The sequence below is a fragment of the Erinaceus europaeus genome, chromosome 12 (assembly GCF_950295315.1).
Source record: "Erinaceus europaeus chromosome 12, mEriEur2.1, whole genome shotgun sequence".
Taxonomy (NCBI): Eukaryota; Metazoa; Chordata; class Mammalia; order Eulipotyphla; family Erinaceidae; genus Erinaceus; species Erinaceus europaeus.
Genome location: NC_080173.1, coordinates 94,326,967 through 94,347,929, shown reverse-complemented (window position 1 = coordinate 94,347,929; position 20,963 = coordinate 94,326,967). Strand labels below are relative to the sequence as shown.

Here is a 20,963-nt window from a genome sequence, read left to right as displayed (position 1 = left end):
AAAATGGATCACAGAGCAGCCTGGGAGGTGGTACAGTAGCTAAAGCCTTGGGCCTAAGAACATAAGGTCCTAAATTCAATCTCCAGCAACTCAGTTTTCTTTCTCTTCGCATGTATGTTATTAAAAAAAAAAAAAAAGGAAGCCTTTAATCCCCCGCACCACCATAAGCCAGAGCTGAGCAGTGCTCTGGTAAAAAAAAAAAAAAAAAAAAAAAGGAGAGAGAGAGAGAAAAGATAAGTCTTTAAAACAATGAATCCTGGACAACTTTCTGACTTCAGGCTGAGGAGCCAACTGAAAGTAAAACCTGAAGACACAGTCCCTTCACAATCTCTCTCTCTTATAAATTTAAGGTTTTGCATTTTTAAATAACAAGGCTCACATATCTATGTACGGCACACAAACACTTCACTCCAACATGGTCAGTTATCAGGTTAAAATCTGGTCCAGTCACTGGCATCGGACTGTCACTGCTGTGTAGCCCAGCCCCAGCAGCTTTATGAGGCCAGTCTGATCTCATGTTTAAAAATGCCCTCTGTCACTTGCTCAGTTGTCCTTTCAAATGTAATATCTGGAGGTGTCTAGTGCGGTGCTTGATAAACTGAGCCTCAGTATGAAGATATAATGCACACAGAAAGGACCCCTACTCACTTGTTCTGCTTACACAGTCTCTAGGAGAAAGCTGAGCTTGAATGGTCCTGGTATGCACAGTCAGCTGGGACAGCTCTATCCAGAACACAGATCACACACAACCAGGTGCTTCACCTTTCAGGAGCTCTGTCCCCTTTACCTCTGAAGGGAGGTAGTTCTACATTGTACAGGGTTTTGGAGAAATGAGAGAGAGAGAGAGAGAGAGAGAGATTATAGCATTTCTTACTATTGGTAAATGTTCCCTATAAGAAATAAATCTTATTTCAATGAGTAAGATGGTAATTGATTCCAAAAGTCTCTTGTCACACTGACTTTCAAGGAATCTTCTTTGCTTTAGTTCCTTGGTGGCTGAGCTCTCAGGAGAAACTACCGTGTAAAACAGACGTCCCCCCAGAAGCTCATTTATTTAATGTTAATTGCCCCTGAGTGCATACGTATACTTCTTCGTGGGCACAGAATTAATCAAATTTTAAAAACTTGGATCTCTAAGTAAGCTCAGACATACTAACTTTTGCTTAAATGAAGCTTCTTTCCAGGTGTCTCTGGAGAGTTGATGCTTTAGTGTATGACCTGGCTGGGTGGCTTGAGAGAAGTGACCAATGGAGAGAGGACTCAAGATCACAGAATGTTTGCCAGTGTCCACAAAAACAAGAGTGTGTGGTCCAAGGGGATGGTGGGAGTAAAAAGAAAATTACAATCACTTCAGCATTACCTTAATGCTGGTTAAATTTGACTCAGTTTGCAGCTTTAAGACATTCCCAAACACTGGAGAGGAATGATTAGGCTGTAAGTTTTCAGTTCACTAGGACAATTCAAAAACTCAGCAAAGCAGACTACTTCAAGGAGGCAGTGTGTGTGTGTGTGTGTGTGTGTGTGTGTGTGTGTGTGTGTGTGTCAACTCCTCACTCCTCAGGGTGGAAGCTAGTGCTGTTTTACTCTAGGAGCTATCACTGCAGTCCTAAGGGAAAAGTCACAGCTGGTTTCATGTTCATTTGAATTGGCTTTTTTAAAAATAAAAAAGCACCTACGAGAAAAGGAAGTTGTCGGTCAATGAGGTCAGCTTCAAGTGTAAGGGTCTGAACAATGACAAGTGTGACCTTTGACTAGGCAAAGGGGTTTCTAGGCTCCGAAACCACCCTCGCTCGGTCATTATCCAGTCACTGGAGTCCCAATGTCCCAGGAAATGCGCGCTGCTATGACCTTTGACTAGGCAAAGGGGTTTCTAGGCTCCGAAACCACCCTCGCTCGGTCATTATCCAGTCACTGGAGTCCCAATGTCCCAGGAAATGCGCGCTGCTATGACCTTTGACTAGGCAAAGGGGTTTCTAGGCTCCGAAACCGCCCTCGCTCGGTCATTGTCCAGTCACTGGAGTCCCACTGTCCCAGGAAATGCGCGCTGCTATCCTCTCTGCTGGACTTCTACAGAATGTGCCTGGAGACACCCAGGAGGGAAGGGGGCTTTACTGGAGACTCAAGGACCACTTACTGAATTTCACCCCAAGTAAGAAATCTAGAAATGAAACCGAAGTAGAGACAAGGAAATACAAAATGAAAGCCACTGAATTCCTTATGAGAACCAACAGGGAGCGAGCGACTGAAATGAAATACTAATAACCTTTTTAAGATACTACTGAAAGCAGGTAGCCAAGCCGGGTCAAGACTGAAGGACGAGTTAGTTCTCAGGTCAGGTCAGGAAAGGAATCGAAAGCACGCCATTCTCCTCCTTTGACTTGTCGCTGTTGCTTAGTATTCGTGTAGCTTAAAAATGGCATACTACAAAAAAACCTCATACATGGTTATAAGCTCGACTATTAACAGAGGTAGTAAACAAAGGAATTTGTAAGAATAGATTTTTAAATGGATCAAAGTGTGACTGTACAGTCAAAGCCCTAGAGTCACGTCATCATCCCCCAAATGAACTGTTTTAATTTTAAAAAGCTTAAAAACACAAAAATGAAGCACTGACGTGCCTGAGGCAGAGTCCCAAGTCAGTGCTAATGTAAAGCTGCGTCCTCTCTTTCCGAGAAAGAGAAAGCAGAGAACAGAGTTCAGTCTAGAGTGGGAAGGAGCAAAACAAGAAGAAAGCCCACAGGGTGCTTGGCAACAGCCTAGGCTCTTCTCCGTCTCCGGGCCACCTCACTGGAAATGCTCGTTCTTCTTATGCAAGACTCTTTTCTTCACAAACTTGATTTTTCAAAAACTGCAATCTGCGGACCGAGAGGTGCCCAGTCCCACTGGCAGGAAAGCCGCGTGTGCGCAGTTTTGCTTCCTCAGTGTGGGCCCACCTTCCCTGAAAGTGCAAAGAGAGCGAGCTGACTCCTGCAGGGCCCCCGCCCCAGGACCGCTTCAGCCCCACTTGGAGAGCAGGTGAAGGGCTTGCTGCATTCGTGCTGCAGACATACAGCTCACTTTGGTTGTCCTCCTCAGTTGGCAAACTGCTCATAAAAAGCAAACTTGATCCTCTCTATGTGATGGCAAAGTTTGATGGCAGGGCCCAGTTTTAAGTCCATGCACTCTTGAACAGTAGGCAGGGTGAGGAGCAACAGGGCCTGCCCGTCAATTTCCTGTTAAGGCATAAAACACAAATTATCTATGACGTGCACATGAATCACAGTTCAGGTCAGTCAGACTCCCTGACTGCCTTGCACTACTTTTTCCCTTCGAGCAAGTATCAAATCTTTCATTTAAAATGCCTTTCACAGGGCCTGGGAGACGGCTGAGCAGAGGTCTGGCATTCCCGCGATTACAGGTTCAATCCCTGACACATGTCAGAGCTCAGCAGGGCTTGGTATCTCTCATAAAAATAATTCTTTCGGGAGTCGGGCGGTAGCGCAGTGGGTCAAGCACACGTGGCACGAATCGCAAGGATCGGCGTAAGGATCCCGGTTCGAGCCCCCGGCTCCCCACCTGCAGGGGAGTCGCTTCACATGTGGTGAAGCAGGTCTGCAGGTGTCTGTCTTTCTCTCCCCCTCTCTCCATTTCTCTCTGTCCTATCCAACAACAGTAAGACAACAAGGGCAACAAAAGGGAATAAACAAATAAATGTTTAAAATAATAATAAAATAATAATAATTCTTTCATAGTGCTCCATACTAATGAATCTTCTGAATTATTAATAAAGTTTTGTCAAGGAAAAAAAAAAAAAAACCCTCATTCCAGAGTTTTTGTTCTAGAGAAATTCAGTAAGCCAATCTAGCCTTGTAACTGGCAACTAAACGTGCCAAGAGAAACATCTTTTTAGAAGATCTTCTTAGATATGAAATAAAATACAAAATATAAACTTCAATGATTCCTGATCTGCTACACTTAAGAGACTGATAAAAACTCTTCAGATATGTTCGGTTTTGAATATCTCCTATTATCAAAACAAGATTTTAATATTGAAGGTTACAAACTATTTTATTTCAGAAGAAACACCTTAGAATGTATCACTACTCTGAACTTGCATGTTGTATGTACAGGACGTCTACAGCCAGGCCGCCCTGAGCAAACCTCATCGTGTCGAAATATCTAGTGGCAGGAACAACTTCTTGGGAAAATGGGGACGCACTGATCATCTTCTTCAACGATGGAAGATGTCTACAAAGAAAGCTAAAGTATTTTTTCTCTTTGGGGTAGAAATATTTTTTTCTAAGACCTGTAAATAAGTTGCTGTTATATCTCAAGTTCTGTGCTAAGGAGACATTGGTAAGAAGTAAAGGTCTCCGGTTACCTGGTCTAGGAATATTCTCGCCAACGGAGCACAGTCGGTGGACCTGATGAACCGCACGACGTCTGCCACGCTCCACTTCAGAGGGTTGCTGTCCAGGTGAAGTCTTTCAGCAACTTCAATCTTTATTTCCTTTATCCCCCACAACAAAATCAAACCAAATGATTTAAGAGTTAGATTATTCCTTAAAATGTTTCTCTATAAATTTATAACCTTTGAGGCAGAGTTGAAAGTATTTTTAGGATATGATTTCTCTCGGCAAAGACTGCAATGGTCCAGAAACATGAAGTTTTCAGGAAGGATTTGTCTTTTATCAGTGGTGGGCCAGAAGGAGGTATAGTGGGTAAAGCCCTGGACTCTCAAGCCACGAGTTCCCAAGTTCAGTCCTCCGCTTCCCACAAGCCAGAGCAGCATGCTCTGTTCGCCACTAACAAATACATTTTAAAACAAGAATTATCAGTGGGGAAGAGTATATCTCAAAGTTCCAGCATAATTAAAGCAGACAAGTTAGTAGGGAAACAGAGTTTTCAAATGTCCCACTTGTTCTTTGGTCTATTCAGCCCACTCTCTGGTAGGCTGCTGAGTGAAACGGGATGGTATTTCCAGTAAAAGAAGCTTTCGCTAAACTATAAAAGAAGCCATTTATTGTTTATGTTCATAGGCTATATTAATAGCAACCCCCCTTATAAAACACTAATTTGTCATTTTTTAGTGTGTATACATGTCACAACAAGCACGCATATATACATTAAAATTTACTTTAAAAAAGGCTTAAGTAGAATCAAAAGGATAAATTACTGATTTCTAGAAAACCAAACATTATAAAAAGTATTTTAAAATATATTTTATTTATTACTTGACAGAAACAGAGCGAAATGGAGAGGGGAAGGGGAGGTAGAGAAGGAAAGAGACAGAGAGACACCTGCAGCCCTGCTTCACCACTTGTGAAGCTTTCCCCCTGCAGGAGGGGAACAGAGGCTTGAACCTGGGTCCTGGCACACTGTAATACATGCGCTTTACCAGGTGCACCACCACCTGCCCCTATAAAAAGTACTTTAAAAAAGTTTTTCAAAAACCCAATGACAGGCTACAGCTATATTAGATACATATATATATATATATACATATATATATGTATGTATGTGTATATATATATATATATATATTTTTTTTTTTTTTTTTAAACTTAAAATGTCATTCTAAAAGAGAGACCATTCTTCTTAGGAGTAGTTGGTCTTCAAATGATACTGAAATGAGAATCGCTTAAAAATTCAGTTGAAGCCTGTACTGAAGTGGAATGTGGGGGCCAGGGAAACAGTGTAGGGAATCAGAAAACACTTCAGAGGTCCTAGGCTTAATCCCTGGCACCACCATCAAGTACTGGGGAAGGGAGGGGGGAGGAGGAGGAGGAGGAGGAGGAGGAGGAGGAGGAGGAGGAGGAGGAGGAGGAGAGGGGCTGGAACACGAACACTATTGATCAATTTCTAGCGGAAGACTGGAGCAGAGGCAAACCAGGCACCAAGTTCAGAATGAGTACCTTTGGTGAAGGAGGTTTGTTCTCATCGTCGGAAAATGAGAAGGTGCGAAGGTCTCGTTTCCTCCCCTGTCTGTCTGGAGGCAGTGAGGTGGACAGCTCGCTCTGGGTGGGGGACGAGGAGCAGGACTTCTTCTCTGACATTTCGGACTCTTCCTGCAGCTCGTCCTGCTGCTCAGAGGTGCTGCCCTCGCTCAGGGAGTCCTCGTCCCCTTCATCGGGGTCATCCTCCTCTTCCCCGCCACTTCCCTGGAGGAAAGAGGGAGGACCTCACTGAAATCCAGTACAAACCGTTCCCTGGGACACAGCGCTGTCTTCTCTGGGGCCCAGAGATCTAAATGCGAAGCCTGCAGGCATATTCTCGCTGTTTGTGCACAATGCAGTGGACTCCTGGCTTCTGGGCATTACAGGTCATCGCCCATCTCATACCTGGGGAGAGCCCACAGGGGTATTATCAACAGATGCAGGGGACCGTTTCTTCTTATGAGCAAAAACATTTTTCCGCCGCTTCCTCCTCTTACTGGCTTTTTTCAGGGCACATGCTAAGTTACTATGCCCACCGGGTGGCCTCCCGATTCTTTTATTTTTCTTCTTCCCGTAATAGTGTGCTACATGTGAATGACAAAGAAAAATGAAGAGTCTTCATTACTGTGTATCTCAAATACACGAGCGATTCTACCAGCATAGCAGAGAGCAGGTACATTGTACTTGACTAAAGATTAAGCTGCAGAGTGGGATACTCTTTTAAAATGTACAGTTTAACTAGGATTAGCAAATGCACACATGCAGAACCTGACTATCTTCCCCCATCAAGATACAGAACATCTTCAGCAACCTCCAGGTCACGGTATTGTGTCCCCTCAAAGAAATCTTTCCCTGTGTTCGGGGAGATGGCACAGTAGAGAAGGCATTGGATTCTTAAGCCTAAGGTCCCAAGTTCAATCAGCTCATGCACCAGAGTGATATCTGTTTCTTTCTCTCCTCCTGTCTTTCTCATTAATAAATAAAGTCTACAAAAACAAATCTTTACCTGCCCTAAGGATCTGAGGGTACACTTGTTTTCTTTTAGAACCTTTCTAGAGGGCAGGGGAGACAGCATGATGATTATGCAAACAGACTAATGCCTGAGGGAGGCTCCAAAGTCCCAGATTCACTCCCCAGCTCCAGGTTAAACCAGAGCTGAGCCGTGCTCTAATGACGCTGGGTCCATGCTCCCAGAGGGTTACAGAGCAGGAAAGCTACAGTGGACTGGCCGGGATATGGAGTGCTGGTGGTGGGGATTGTAACCTTCTTATCCTATGGTTTTGTCAGTGTTTCCATTTGATAAATAATTTTAAAAAAAGTAAGTAAAATTATTTTTTAAAAAGAAGCTTTCTAGCTTTAGCATTTACATTAGGTTTTTAGCTTTTACTACAGATAAATGCTGAGTTAAATTCTGCATTCAGTGAGGTAGAAATGAAGGAACTTAGTTTTTGTTTCTTTAATCAAGACATAGCCGCCAATGTATTTCCTCTCCCTATTTATTTTCTTTGTCAAGAATTACTTAACCATGTACATCTGACTCGACATCTGAGCGCTCAATATATTCCCAGCCATTACTCTATTTGGCTCTATTTGTCATCACTACCCTAAATCTTGATTACAGTTGCTTTTATGAGGTAAGTCCTCCAACTTTATTCATTCATTTTTCTGCCCACCGGACCGTTGCCTATGCAATTCTACTGCTCCCACCAGGTTTTTCTGTTTCTGCTTAACTCCAGGAGGCAGAGAGACACCACAGTACCATTCCACTGTCCATGAAGCTTCTCCTGGAGTGGAGACGCCCTCAAGTGCTGGGGGCACAAACGTGGGTCCTTGCACGCAGTGACCTGTGCACTCTAGCAACTAAGCTATCACAAAGCCCCTGTGGTTTATGCTTTATCAGGATCTTTTGGCAATTCTAGTTCTTTCGCATTTTCATATAAATATCTGAGGCCCTAGTCAGAGTGTCATGGGATTTCCACACAGACATGATGGGCCTAGACCTCTAACAGATCGCTCTCTCCACTGTCACTGGTCATCTCCATCAGGAACAACATAATGGACCCCTTTGGGGGCCCCTACAGGACCTCGCCCTCAATGTGGATCAACATTGGCAGGGAATGTTCCATTCTCCGAAGGGAAGTCTGCCTAACACCTGAGGAAGATGGGTCCTGAAATTAGTGCAGCCTGGAATGTTCCTAGCTGTGAACTCAGAACTATAGGGATGCAGAGGTTACATGGGCTCCTGTGCTGAATATGGGCCCCAGATCAAATCGATGGGGTTTACAGTTAACAATATTTATATACTTTCCCCATATTTGGGAGCTACTCTCTTCCCTGATCCAGCTTTCTAGCCCTTTCTCCAACTATGACACCATCTCCCCAGACAACAACTTGGGTCCACCTGCATATCAGATGTCAGGCCCAGGCAAAAACTAGTAAAGTCCCCTTGGAATACACCTAAAATAGACCTACTAGCTTTTTCCAAAAAGAGACCCCAAGTCTTTCTTCATCTGCAATATTCTTGCCTTTAGGTTCACGATCAGTCAACAACTTGTTCTGCTTTATATCTTAACTCTTTTTCAGCCACCAGGTTCCAGATGCTACCATGATGCCAACCTGACTTCCCTGGGCAGACAACCACACCAATGTGTCCTGGAGCCTCACTTCCCCAGACCCCTGCTCCACTAGGGAAAGAGAGAGACAGGCTGGGAGTATGGATCGACCTGCCAGTGCCCATGTTCAGTGGGGAAGTAATTACAGAAGACAGACCTTCCACCTTCTGCACCCCAAAATGACCCTGGGTCCATCCATCCTCCCAGAGGGATAAAGAATAGGAAAACTTTCAAGGGAGGGAATTGGATACGGAGTTCTGGTGAGTGTAATTATACCCCTCTGATCCTATGGTCTTGTCAATATTTCCATTTTATAGATAAAAATTCATTTAAAAAATCTTAATAAAAAAGTAAGGCAACCTCCTTTATTCTATATTAATTCTCCCAAGTGACATCAGGACAAGTAGGATTTAAGAAAAGTTAGGATCAAATTCTTGTATTTCATTAGGAATGCTTTGACATAGTTCCAAATTGGGGGGGGGGGCTCTTTTTTAGAAATCTTTTAAAATTTTTTTAGTTTTTTTTTTTTTAGTTTATAAGCCCGAGAAACTGAGGAGGGAAGAAGAGATAAGAGAGAGGGAGAAAAGAAGTGGGGGGAGGAGAGAGAAGGGGAGACAAAGACCTGCAGCACTGCCTCACCACTCATGAAGCTTCCCTCCAGAAGTGGGGACTGGGGGCTTGAACCTGGGTCTTTGCACACGTGCATATGTGCACTCAGCCACTGCACCACCACCTGCCCTCCCCCACAAACTGCAAATTTCATCTAACTTTAGGGGAATACATGCAATGAGAGTAAATAGGTGTTGTATAGCAACTGAGACAGCAGCCACTACCTCTTGTACTCTTTTTCCTCCCCAGCTATCCTCACACTTGGATTTTAGCAAATCCAATTATTAGTGACATAGTAAAATATATACTATCACTTTAAGCCCACATTTAAGCACACCACATCTTAAACCTTTGCAGTTCACATATATGTGGAGTTTATGATGCGTTTTGTCTGAATTATTTTTTCACCATGATTTAGGTGACGTTAGCCCAGATCTAAAGAGTTGCTGTAGTTTTTCCCAATTAGCAGTTTGAATGACGCTGCAGCCCAGGAGATGGTGCAGCGGCCAAAGCTGGTCCTCATACTGCGCAAGCTCCTGCCTCAGACCTGTGCTTTTGCTCACCCAGATGTCTTCACAGCTGGCTCTTCTGACTCTTTCAACAATGAAAACTGAAAGCAGGGAGAACTAGGTTTAGAGGGCTCTGGGGACCCAGTGCCAAATGGTGGAGGGAGACTTCAATTGGTGGTGGGTGTGTGTGCAGACACCTCACATGGGGAGATAAGCTAGTCACCATAAATGTCTTGCACATTCTTCATGAACAGTAATTTTTTTTTCCCCTCCAGGATTATCACTGGGGCTCTGTTCCTGAACCACGAATCTACTGCTCCTGGCAGACTTCTTTTGTTGTTGTTGTTGCTGCTGCTGCTGTTGTTGTTTAAGACAGAGAGAAATCAGGCGGTAGCGCAGCGGGTTAAGTGCACGTGGCGCAAAGCGCAAGGACCGGCATAAGGATCCCAGTTCGAGTTCCCGGCTCCCCACCTGCAGGGGAGTCGCTTCACAGGCGGTGAAGCAGGTCTGCAGGTGTCTATCTTTCTCTCCCACTCTCTGTCTTTCCCTCCTCTCTCCATTTCTCACTCTCCTATGTAACAACGACGGTATCAATAACAACAATAACTACAACGCTAATGAAAAACAACAATGGCAACAAAAGGGAAAATAAATAAATAAATATAAAATATTTTTTAAAAAAAGACAGAGAAATCGAGGAAGGAGGAGAAGACAGAGGGAGAGAGAAAGATAGACACTTGCAGACTTTCTTCACGGCTTGTGAAGCGACCCCCTGCAGGTGGGGAGCCGCGGGTACTTGTGCTTCCTAACTATGTGCGGTAACCCGCTGCACCACTGCCTGCCCCCCAAATAGTAATTTCTAATGCAACTTTTAAAAAACTTTTATTTATAAAATGGAAGCAGTGACAAGACTATAGGATAAGAATGTACAATTCCACACAATTCCCACCGCCAGTCCCCCCCTTTTATGAGAGATGGGGGGGCAGGGGGGGAGAGAGGACGAATGGACCAGGGCATCACTTTGGCACATGCAATTCTGGAGTCAAAATCAGGGCCTCATACTTGAAAGTTAAGCATTTCAGCCACTGTGCCACGTGTTTTACTTTTTGAAAACTGCTCCTGGACTGGCAAGGTAGGGAGCCTGCTTTAGCATGCACACACCCCCCTTCCCCAAAACAAGTTTCAGTGCTGTGTTGTCACTCCTCCCCTCCCCCATCTGACAGCTCAGAGTGGTGAAGCCCTAGCTGCTACAACGACAACAGAATGTTCTTTCAAAAGTGGAAATGGGGGGCGGGGGGGGGGAGAGGGATATGACTTGCAGGTGAAAATATTTACTATTTGGCCCTTTACAGATAAGTTTGTAATGGCTCTGCAGTAAGTGAATGACCACAAAATTAAGGCCCCAGAATATAAAGTCCAGTTAACCAGTCTGGAAAAGCATGACTCACTGTATTTGGTCTTTGTGAGTACAGAGCAGTTCTCAGAACACTTATCCAGAACCATCCGAGGACCGAAGAGATTAGGACAGCACTCCAGTTTGATGCAGGTCTGACGACAGAATTCAGTTACCCGGTCTGCTGTTTTGACTATCTCAACAGTAGCCCGGTAACTTTTTCCTTTGTATCTGCCATTGGAAGACACCAGATAGAAAAATGCAGTATGTTAACAGAGCTGAAAAATTGTATTTCTTAGAATATTTTATGTTGAAGTTTCAGGACTGAAAACAATAGGGTGTTTATACCTATCATTATTAAATCAAATTTATAATCTAGTAGACCATGCCAACAAAAACCAAGCTATTTAAGTTAACAAATTAAGGCTCCAGCTCGCTGTTACTACATGTAAACTTTTCAAATAGTAAAAATAATAACAATAACTTGTAAAATAACAATGACTTCCATTAAATCTCCATTTCTTTACCCTAGGGCAGTGATACTCAGGGGTGCGGCCCACAACCAGTTCAATGAGCAGACTTTCATGCACTCATACCCAGGTCAGGTCAAGACACAATGTTTAGGAAGTTTCACATCATTTAGCAAAAGGAATTTCATTTCTGGCTTTTGAGTTCAATAACAAAAATGTTATTTTTATGTATTTCAAATGTGTACTTATTGTAACTCAGTTTTACTGTTTATTTATTTATTTTTTTTTGCCCCCAGGGTTATTGCTGGGGCTCGGTGCCTGCACCACGAATCCACTGCTCCTGGAGGCTTTTTAAATTTTTTAATAATATTTATTTATTTTCCCTTTTGTTGCCCTTGTTGTTTTTTTATTGTTGTTGATATCGTCATTGTTAGATAAGACAGAGAAAAATGGAGAGAGAAGGAGAAGTCAGAGAGGGGGAGAGAAAGATAGACACCTGCAGACCTGCTTCACCACCTGTGAAGCGACTCCCTTGCAGATGGGGGGCCAGGGCCTTGAACTGGGATCCTTACGCTGGTCCTTGCGCTTGGCGCCACTTGCACTTACCCCGCTGCGCTACCGCCTGACTCCCCTGGAGACCATTTTTCCCCCCTTTTGTTGCCCTTGCTCCATCATTGTTGTGGTTATTATTATTACTGTTGTTGCTGTCGCTGGATAGGACAGAGAGAAATGGAGAGAGGAGGGGAGACAGAGAGGGAGAGAGAGACAGACACCTGCAGACCTGCTTCACCGCCTGTGAAGCGACTCCCCTGCAGGCGGGGAGCCGGGGGCTCAAAGCGGGATCCTTACGCTGGTCCTTGCGCTTTGCGCCACATGCGCTTAACCCACTGCGCCACCACCCGACTCCCAGTTTTACTGTTTTACAGAAATGTTGGCCATGGCAGTATGGAAGACGAATCCAAACCTGGCCCTTTAACACAAACAGTTAAAGAACCGCCCAAGAGAATGGAAGTATTTTAGCATTATCCATGAAGATCTGTCTCTGTGACCGGCGAAGGACAAACAGGAACAGCAGAGGAACCCACTCACTTGGCCTTGAGGACTTCCCCGCATCCATGCCACACAGAGTCTCTGTCCAGCTGCAGCTCCCGAAGGACACGACTGGGCTTATAGGCTGCGTTGATAAGCAGTGTGAGGACCTGTGTCCCATGGCGGAAACAGACACGGGTGGGAAGGAGGAGAAAAGCGAGCCGTCAGAGCCTTGCACTCCCTACATGTCATCAGGGTCATTCTAGTAAAGCTGGTAGTAAGTGTCAATGAAGTAACAGTATTCAAGGTATGTCAGCTGACATGAGTTACAAAGAAGAAAGTAACCAGACTCTCTTAATGATTCAAAATGTTATGGTCACAGCAGCTGGGAAAGAGCCCATCTGGTAGAGCTCAGGCCTGGCAGGGCTCAAGTTCCTGGAATGACCACTCAGTGTGCTCTGTATCTGGATTCTCTCTCAACTCTTTCCCACATGAACCAAGTAAATCTTTTGTAAAATGTTATGATCAGAAGGAAACAGACACCATGGATTGAAAAAAATCACTCTAGTATCTGTTTCCAAACTTTCTCCCAGTTCGTCATGACACAAAAGAAAGTATGTATGTTTGTTTGGGACACAGTACAGAGCTGACCTTTCTTGTGGCTGAAAAGAATCTTGTCCAGAATCTCCAACCTCTCAGACGCTGCTGGAAGGAGCAGGGTCCCTCACTTCTGTTACTGCCAATCTGGCAGTGCTGGGCCGGGCTGGGCAGCTGTGTGGCTTTACCACAGTCGTGGGTTAATGCTGCACAGCCCTTCGGTCTTAGACAAATTACACATTTATTTTTGCACACTTCTGACAGCATTGTCTTCACTGATAGAGGTAAACCTGCTAGCTGCTTAGGCTACTTAGTTAATCCTAGGGAGCAGTTCCTTGTCCAAAACACGAGGCAAGTGAATCACTTGAAAAAAAAAAAAAAATTACGAAGAGGTGAAAGAAACATGAACTAGCAAAAGCCAAACGAAAGACAAAAGTAAGCTGTCTCTAAGACTTTCTGAAGGTGACGGTGGTTACTGCTAGCTGTGTGGGGCACACGACTTTGATGGGGGCTGCAGTGTGGGACTGGCCTGTGATCTTGCCATCCCGTAAACCACTATTCAGTCGCTAATAAAAAAACTTTTAATCAAAGTTTCTGAGCCTGTAGGTGGTATGACAGGTAGGCCACTGGATTGGGTGCATGGTTTGGAACATGATTCCCAGGCATCATACATGCCAGAGTGTTGCCCCCTCTCACCCTTCCTCCCTCTCTCTCTCCTTAGTAAATAAGATCCCGTGGGAATGCTCACTTGGAAAGTGGACAGCTTCGCCATGCACGACCCACGTTCAAGTCTAGCCCTCACTGCACTACAGGAAGCTTCAGTGCTGTGGTCTCTCCACTCCCTCTGCTCCCATGTCTCTAACTTAAGAGAGGAGGAAGGGCGTGAGGTCGGGTGGTAGCGGCCTCGGTTGAGAGCACATGTTACAGTGCACAAAAACCAAGGTCCCTGACGCCCACTCCCAAGGGAAAAGCTTCATGAGTGGCGAAGCAATGCTGCAGATGCCTCTTTCTTTCCCCCTCTTCTCCTTCCCTCTCAATTTCTGTCTCTAGCCAATAAATACATACAATGTAAAAAGAAGGATAAATAAAACACGAAATCTTTTTAGCAACTGGGGAGGCGCCTGGCTGGCAGAGTGGCTGACTTGTGTGCCCGAGTTCCTGGTTCCTCAGCATCTCGCTTGCCAGTCTTTCTCTCTCTGACCCAACCCTCATCTGAAACTCTTACATGTAATAAAAACACCTTTTCAAAAAAATCTTAAAAAAAAAACAACTAGAGGGGCAAGGTAGTTGCCATCACATTGACCAGGGTTCGAGTCCCTTCTCCCCCAATGACCCAATGAGGAGAAAGCTTCATGAGCAGTGAAGACACTCTGCAGAGGTCTTTCTCTCTGCTTTGTCTCCCATCCCCTTCAATTCACTGTGCCCTATCAAATAAGAAAGGAAGAAGTGGCTGCTGAGAGGGGTAGATTCAGAGTGCCGGCACCAAGCCCCAGTGATCACCTTGGTGGCAGAGGGGGAGGGGGCTTTAAACAAAGGGACTGTCACATCTACAGCATGTAGATCCTGGCATGATTCCATGAGGCTGCTGTCAAATTGTCGAGTTCTTTTGATCCGTATCAGAACCTTACCTCTCTAAGGACCAAAACACAATTCCCGGGTCCTACACACTGAGGAAGCTCGGCAATTCTTCCTTTGTTAAGATACGGCCCTGAGAAGCAACGGTGGTTGAAGTATATCTTTGGACAGCAATATTTTCCATTAATCATGACTGGGAAATGAAAAGAAACATATTGAGGAGAGTCATTTTCATTTAATGTTTCCCAAGTAAGATACTGGGGGGGGGGGACAACTATGTCTATCATCATACAAGAAACATAATTTGAAGCTTAAAATTCTGAGAGTACCCCTGAAATATCATATATTTAATATACAACTGGGCTGAGATAAAACAAAATCCTAGGGAGTCGGGCGGTAGCACAGCAGGTTAAGCGCACATGGCGCAAAGCACAAGGACCGGCGTAAGGATCCCAGTTTGAGCCCCCGGCTCCCCACCTGCAGGGGAGTCGCTTCACAGGGGAGTCGCTTCACAGGCGGTGAAGCAGGTCTGCAGGTGTCTGTCTTTCTCTCCCCCTCTCTGTCTTCCTTTCCTCTCTCCATTTCTCTCTGTCCTACCCAACAACAACAATAACAACCACAACAAGGGCAATAAAATGGGAAAAATAGCCCCCAGGAGCAGTGGATTCGTAGTGCTGGCCTGGAGGCAAAAAAAAAAAAAAAAAAATCCTGAATTATGTGCCTACTAGTTAAACATGTTCCAGAAGCCTATACTTCTAGTAGTAAAGAAAATACAGACTCTGCATCAAAATAAGTTATTCTGGAATTTTTCTAGTGCCTCAGACATAACCTGTTGCATAACCACCATGCTATTCCCACTGACTGCAGCCGAATAGTTCTAAGGAGGGATTGCGGGTACTGTCCAGCACTATAGCTTGTCACCTCCAGGCAGGGGCAGGGGCAGGGGCAGGGGCAGGGGCAGGGGCAGGGGCAGAGGCAGGGAGCGCATGAAAGAGACCACAGCACCAGAGCTCCCTCCAGTGTTTTGGGCCCTGCTTCACCACTTGTGAAGCATTCCCCCTGCAGGTGGGGACTAGGGGCTTGGACCCAGGTCCTTGCACACTGTGTGTACCACCACCTGGTCCAAATAATTCTTTTTTAAAGGAAATTTTATCATGTTCAATAGGTGGTTAAGTTCCTAAGAAAGAAACTAAAACAAAGTCCAGTGAGGTCACACAGCCTATGAGAAGCAGAAGGGTCAGATGGAGCTTGAATTTCTCTCAGGTTTTAAACACATACTTTTGTCTCTCCTGCCTACCCGACTGTATCAGATTTTTAATCTAAACTAAAGGGATGATAATAATGACTGCCAAAGCCCGTAAAGAACAGCTGTGCTTACTATCAAAGGACAGGAAAATGCCTAGAGATAAGTGAACCAAATACGTCTTAGCTACTTATTACTCTTAAAATCACAGTCAATCCACCTCTCTGTGGAACTCCACGCTACAAACAAACGGACTGCTTATTCTTCAGTCTTTCTCATGAGATCACACGCACTTCTACCTGCATCTGGGGAGTTCAGCTCCTGACTCTTCAGGCCTTCACGGACAGTCCTTGACGATGGTATTCTGGGTCAAGAGAAGACAACAAATGATGAGATAACCCTAAGGTCAATACAGTGTGATGCTTAGTGTTGTTTTCGACGGGTTATGTTGTTTTCAATGGGCTGGCTTCACGGGCTGGTAACAGACAACCAGGGACTCATGGTTGAGCTGTAGGCAGTATCTCTTTATTCATGCAGGACACAGCGCAATCTAAGCCGAGCTGAGCTAAACTAAAGGTACTGTAAAACTCACAAGGCTGTCTTTATATATACTTGCGAAGTAGGGTGGAAACAGGATGTGACATAGAGAGGGTAGAGAGAAAAGTGACTGGTGAAAATCAGAGTGTGACAAAGAGGGGGCAGAGCAGGCGAGAATCCTATCACTGAACCACAAATGCCCTGGAGGGAGGGTGGAACTTGTTAACAGTGGTTATGTAAATAGAATGAAGTGGTTATGTAAATAGAATAGTGTTAAGCAGGGGGGATTTAAACCAAATGAAACAGAAAGGGTCTCATGCATACCAACAGCTTAGTTCCCTCTGCCTGTGATCGTGGCTATCTACACCATCTCCAACAGAAGATACTTCCCTGATCAAGACTTTTTCTGATCTGATACTGGGCTTTACTGCTCCTGGCTAACTTTTTCAAAGACAGAGAGAGTGAAAGAGGAAGACACCTCTTTCAGATCACTGAAGCTTTTCTCCAGTGCTCCAGTGTGGTGGGAGTTGGTCTCAAATCTGTGTCATACACTGAACAAAACAAGTACACTATCCGGGTGAGCAGTCTTGCCAGCCCAATCATACTTTTTTTTTTTTTTAAACAGCAACTGTTTTTAAAAATTATGTACAGGAGCTGGGGAGATATACAGATATACTGGTTATGAAAAAAGACTTCAGGGAGTCAGGCAGTAGGTAGCGCGGCAGGTTAAGTGCACGTGGTGCAAAGTGTTAATGGACCGGCGTAAGGATCCCAGTTCGAGCCCCCCGCTCCCACCTGCAGGGGAGTAGCTTCACAGGCGGTGAAGCAGGTCTGCAGGTGTCTGTCTTTCTCTCCCCCTCTCTGTCTTCCCCTCCTCTCTCCATTTCTCTCTGTCCTATCCAACAACAAAGCAACGTTAACAATGGCAATAATAACCGCAACGAGGCTGCAACAACCAGGGCAACAAAAAGGGGGAAAAATGGCCTCCAGGAGCGGTGGATTCTTGGTGCAGGCACCGAGCCCAGCAATAACCCTGAAGGAAAAAATATATATATATTTGCATCACTCTACACAGTGATCACTATGATGCTCATTTGTCTTCTGAGAATACTTCCTGATGAAAGCTTTGGACCTGTCAAGGCCAGGGAGATAGCCAAGGATAAAGCACTGAGTCGTGCGTGAGTTCCTGCTTTCATCCTCAGCGTCACATATGCCAGAGCGATGCTCTGGTGTTTTATTATTTTCCCTGTCTCTTCCTTCTGTCATCAACAAATAAGTAACTCTAAAAACATTTTTTGAAAGATTTTTTTAAAAAAAACTTTGTGTCAGGTTGCGGCACGAAGGAGAGAAGAGAGAGACCAGGAACTCGTGGCAGAGCGGGAACGCAAATCTTTACTCATGCGGACGCCCCAGAGTTGGGTGTGAGCACAGCGGTTTAGGCCACGTGGAACTAGCAAAATGGTCGCCTCCCACGATGCCCACCAGCCCTTCTCCAGGTCTTCTCCGGGTGAGGATGAGGAAGAGAAAAAGAGAGGAAACCGGGAACAGCAGCGGGATTTATAGGGTAAAAGACGGAAGTGGCAAGTCGGGAACGGGATTGGCTAGGAGAGGGCATGGAGAGAGGCAAAGCCATGCTGGGAAGGTGGAAGCATCCTTAGCACCTGTTGGGATGGTTTTAACGGAATTAGCAACACCCTGAGGGGATAACGTGGTGGGGATCTTTCAGGCAAAACAATGGTTATGTAAGCAGAGCAGGGGGGCTGGCTTTAAGGCCCAACAACTTTGGATCAGTCTTGACAACTAAAAAGAAATCCAAGTCTTTCTTTTTCGGTCACTGCTCTCTCACTTCTACCTAGAAAAAATCCTATGGCCTCTTCCTCCACACTTCTTGTCAGTCTTTTCACTCACACAGTCACCAAAGAAGCTCTGAATTACAGAGAATTTGCTAGACACTCAATTATGTCCCCTTAAATTCCCTATGTGCCTCAACACTGAATGTAGCTGTATTTAGGGGGCAGGGCTTTTAAGATGCAAATAAAAAAGAGTGGGGAACTGATCCAATAGGATGGATTACCTTATCAGGAACCCAGAATGAGCTGGTACCCTGACTTGGAACTTTTAGAAAATAAATTTCTGTTGTTCAAGTCACCCTGTAAGCAGGACTTTGTTAGGGTAGTCTCAGAAAACTAACACGGAGTTGAAAATCCCAGAGGCAGGAGAAATAGCTCAATGGGCAGAGCGTCTGCTTGGCAAGCACAGGGCCTGTGTTTAAGCCCTGAAATGACAAGGAAACTCTGATGCTGTGGTGTTGCTCCCTTGCCATATTTCTGCTTCTGTGTGAAATAAAAAGAATGAGGGAATTGGAGGTGCTGCACCTAGCAGGGCACACGTTACCACACATAAGGACCTGGCTTTACGCCCCAGGTCCTCACCTGCAAGGGGGAACCTTCATGAGTGGGGAAGCAGTGCTGCTGGGGTCTGTCTTTTTCTCTCCCCATCTATCTTCCCCTTCCCTTAATTTCTCTCTATTTTATCAAATAAAAGAAGGAAAAGAAGGAGGAGGAAGAGAAGAGAAGGGGGAGAGGAGGAGAAGGGGGAGACGGAGGAGGTGGAGGAACAATGCTGCCAAGAGCAGTGGATCTGTCAGGCAGGCACCAAGTCCCAGCGATAAACATGGTGGTAATTAAACAAACAAACAAAAAAAAAAGGAAAAAAGTTGGCCTGCGAGTAACAGAATCACACACAAGCAAGACCTGATGCTCCCCACCCCACCAAAGGGGAGGGGAGGAGACAGAGAGAGAATGAGGACAAGTGAGAGGGGATGCATCTCGTGTAAGGGAAAAACAAGTGAGCAACTAATACTGACGTCAAGGTATTCATTTCAACCTGAGAAAATAAGAGATGAACTCTCTACAAGTTTCTTTTTCTTTTCTAGATATTCTAACGTTCAAATGACAGCTGTTCAAATAGTATATTATGAGGAGTCAGGCAGTAGCGCAGTGGGTTAAGCACAGGTGGCACAAAGCCTAAGAACTGGCCGAAGGATCCCGGTTCAATCCCCCAGCCCCCCACCTGCAGGGGCGTCGCTTCACAGGCGGTGAAGCAGGGCTGAAGGTGTCTGTCTTTCTCTCCCCCTCTCTGTCTTCCCCTCCTCTCTCCATTGCTCTCTGTCCTAGCCAACAATGATGACATCAATAACAACAACAATAACTACGACAAAAAAAACAAGGGCAACAAAAGGGAATAAATAAATAAAATAAATATTAAAAAAAAGAAAAGTTGTTTTTTTTAAAATAGTATATTACTTACTGTTTTTCTGGCTGAACCACTGCAATTTTCCTCTGCTTGCACACTGTAGGGAGAAATACATATAAATGGCAAGGACACATCACAGACGTATTAGACTAACATTAGTATATTTTAAGCCTGGCTATGTGTACATTTAACTATACACGGGGTTGTCGGAGAAGTCATGACATACTTTTCTGTTTTTCTGTAAAAAAAAATGTGTCATAACTTTTCCAATAGCCCAACACTATAAACTAGTGCTGATTATGTCTGAATATCAAGACTAATGTAAATGTCTTGGATATAAGTCTTCATACAAAGACCAAAAATAAAAATAGTATTTTCAAGGTTCCTCGGGTCAATTAACTCATGAATATTTTATTTTTTTCCTTTTCTTTTGCCTCCAGGGCTATTGCTGGGGCTCAGTGCCTGCACTACGAATCACTGTTCCTGGAGGCCTTCCTCCCCCCCCATTTTGTTGCCTTTGTTGTCATTATTATTGTTGTCATTGCTGCTATTGTTGTTGAATAGGACAGAGAGAAATGAAGAGAGGAGGGGAGACAGAGGGGGAGAGAAAGACAGACACCTGCAGACCTGCTTCACCACTTGTGAAGTGACTCCCCTGCAGGTGGGGAGCCAGGGGCTCGAACCGGGATCCTTAGGCCGGTCTTTAGGCTTTGCGCCACCTGCGCTTAACCTGCTGTGCTACCGCCCGACCCCACCCGACTCCCTCATGAATATTTTCTAAACAGGAATGGTTATCTATATTTTGACATGGCTGTAAAAATCACTTGATAGAAAAAGTATAACCTTCTCAGTAAATGGTGGGAGAGAGATGTAGTTTCTTATGTATGAGGTCCTAGGTTCAATCCTTGGCACTATTTAAAAAAAAAATTAAACTGCAGGAGCTAGGTGGTGGCACACCTGACAGAGCAGACACGTTACACTGTGCAAGGCCCCAGGTTCAAGACCCAGGTTTCCACATACAGGGAGGAAGTTCCACAAGCCACGAAACAGTCCTGTAGGTATCTCTCTTTCTCTACCTCCCCTTTCCCTCTCAGTCTCTCTTCTCTCTATCAGAAAAAAGAAAGAACGAAAGAAAGGAAGGAAGGAAGGAAGACGAAAAGAAAAAAAAAGGAAAGGGCTCTGGGAGTGGTAGATTAGTCGTATAGGCACCAAGCCCTCA

General features: G+C 44.8%; 1 protein-coding gene across 5 annotated transcripts in view; it reads right to left on the bottom strand.

Annotated features, from left to right (window-relative positions):
* Positions 1 to 2,372: 2,372 nt before the first annotated feature.
* The window catches only part of SFMBT1 (Scm like with four mbt domains 1), an 85,255-nt gene continuing 66,664 nt past the window's right edge, over positions 2,373 to 20,963 (bottom strand). For all 5 annotated transcript variants that reach the window (XM_060204516.1, XM_060204514.1, XM_060204517.1 and 2 more), the window contains 9 exons: positions 19,799 to 19,841; positions 16,252 to 16,316; positions 14,763 to 14,902; positions 12,598 to 12,707; positions 11,094 to 11,269; positions 6,321 to 6,499; positions 5,895 to 6,140; positions 4,361 to 4,489; positions 2,373 to 3,212 (listed from right to left, as the gene is read on the bottom strand). In XM_060204516.1, the coding sequence (XP_060060499.1) occupies positions 3,072 to 3,212; positions 4,361 to 4,489; positions 5,895 to 6,140; positions 6,321 to 6,499; positions 11,094 to 11,269; positions 12,598 to 12,707; positions 14,763 to 14,902; positions 16,252 to 16,316; positions 19,799 to 19,841 (1,229 nt within the window). In that variant the 3' untranslated portion in view covers positions 2,373 to 3,071. The remainder of the gene's footprint in view (positions 3,213 to 4,360; positions 4,490 to 5,894; positions 6,141 to 6,320; positions 6,500 to 11,093; positions 11,270 to 12,597; positions 12,708 to 14,762; positions 14,903 to 16,251; positions 16,317 to 19,798; positions 19,842 to 20,963) is intronic.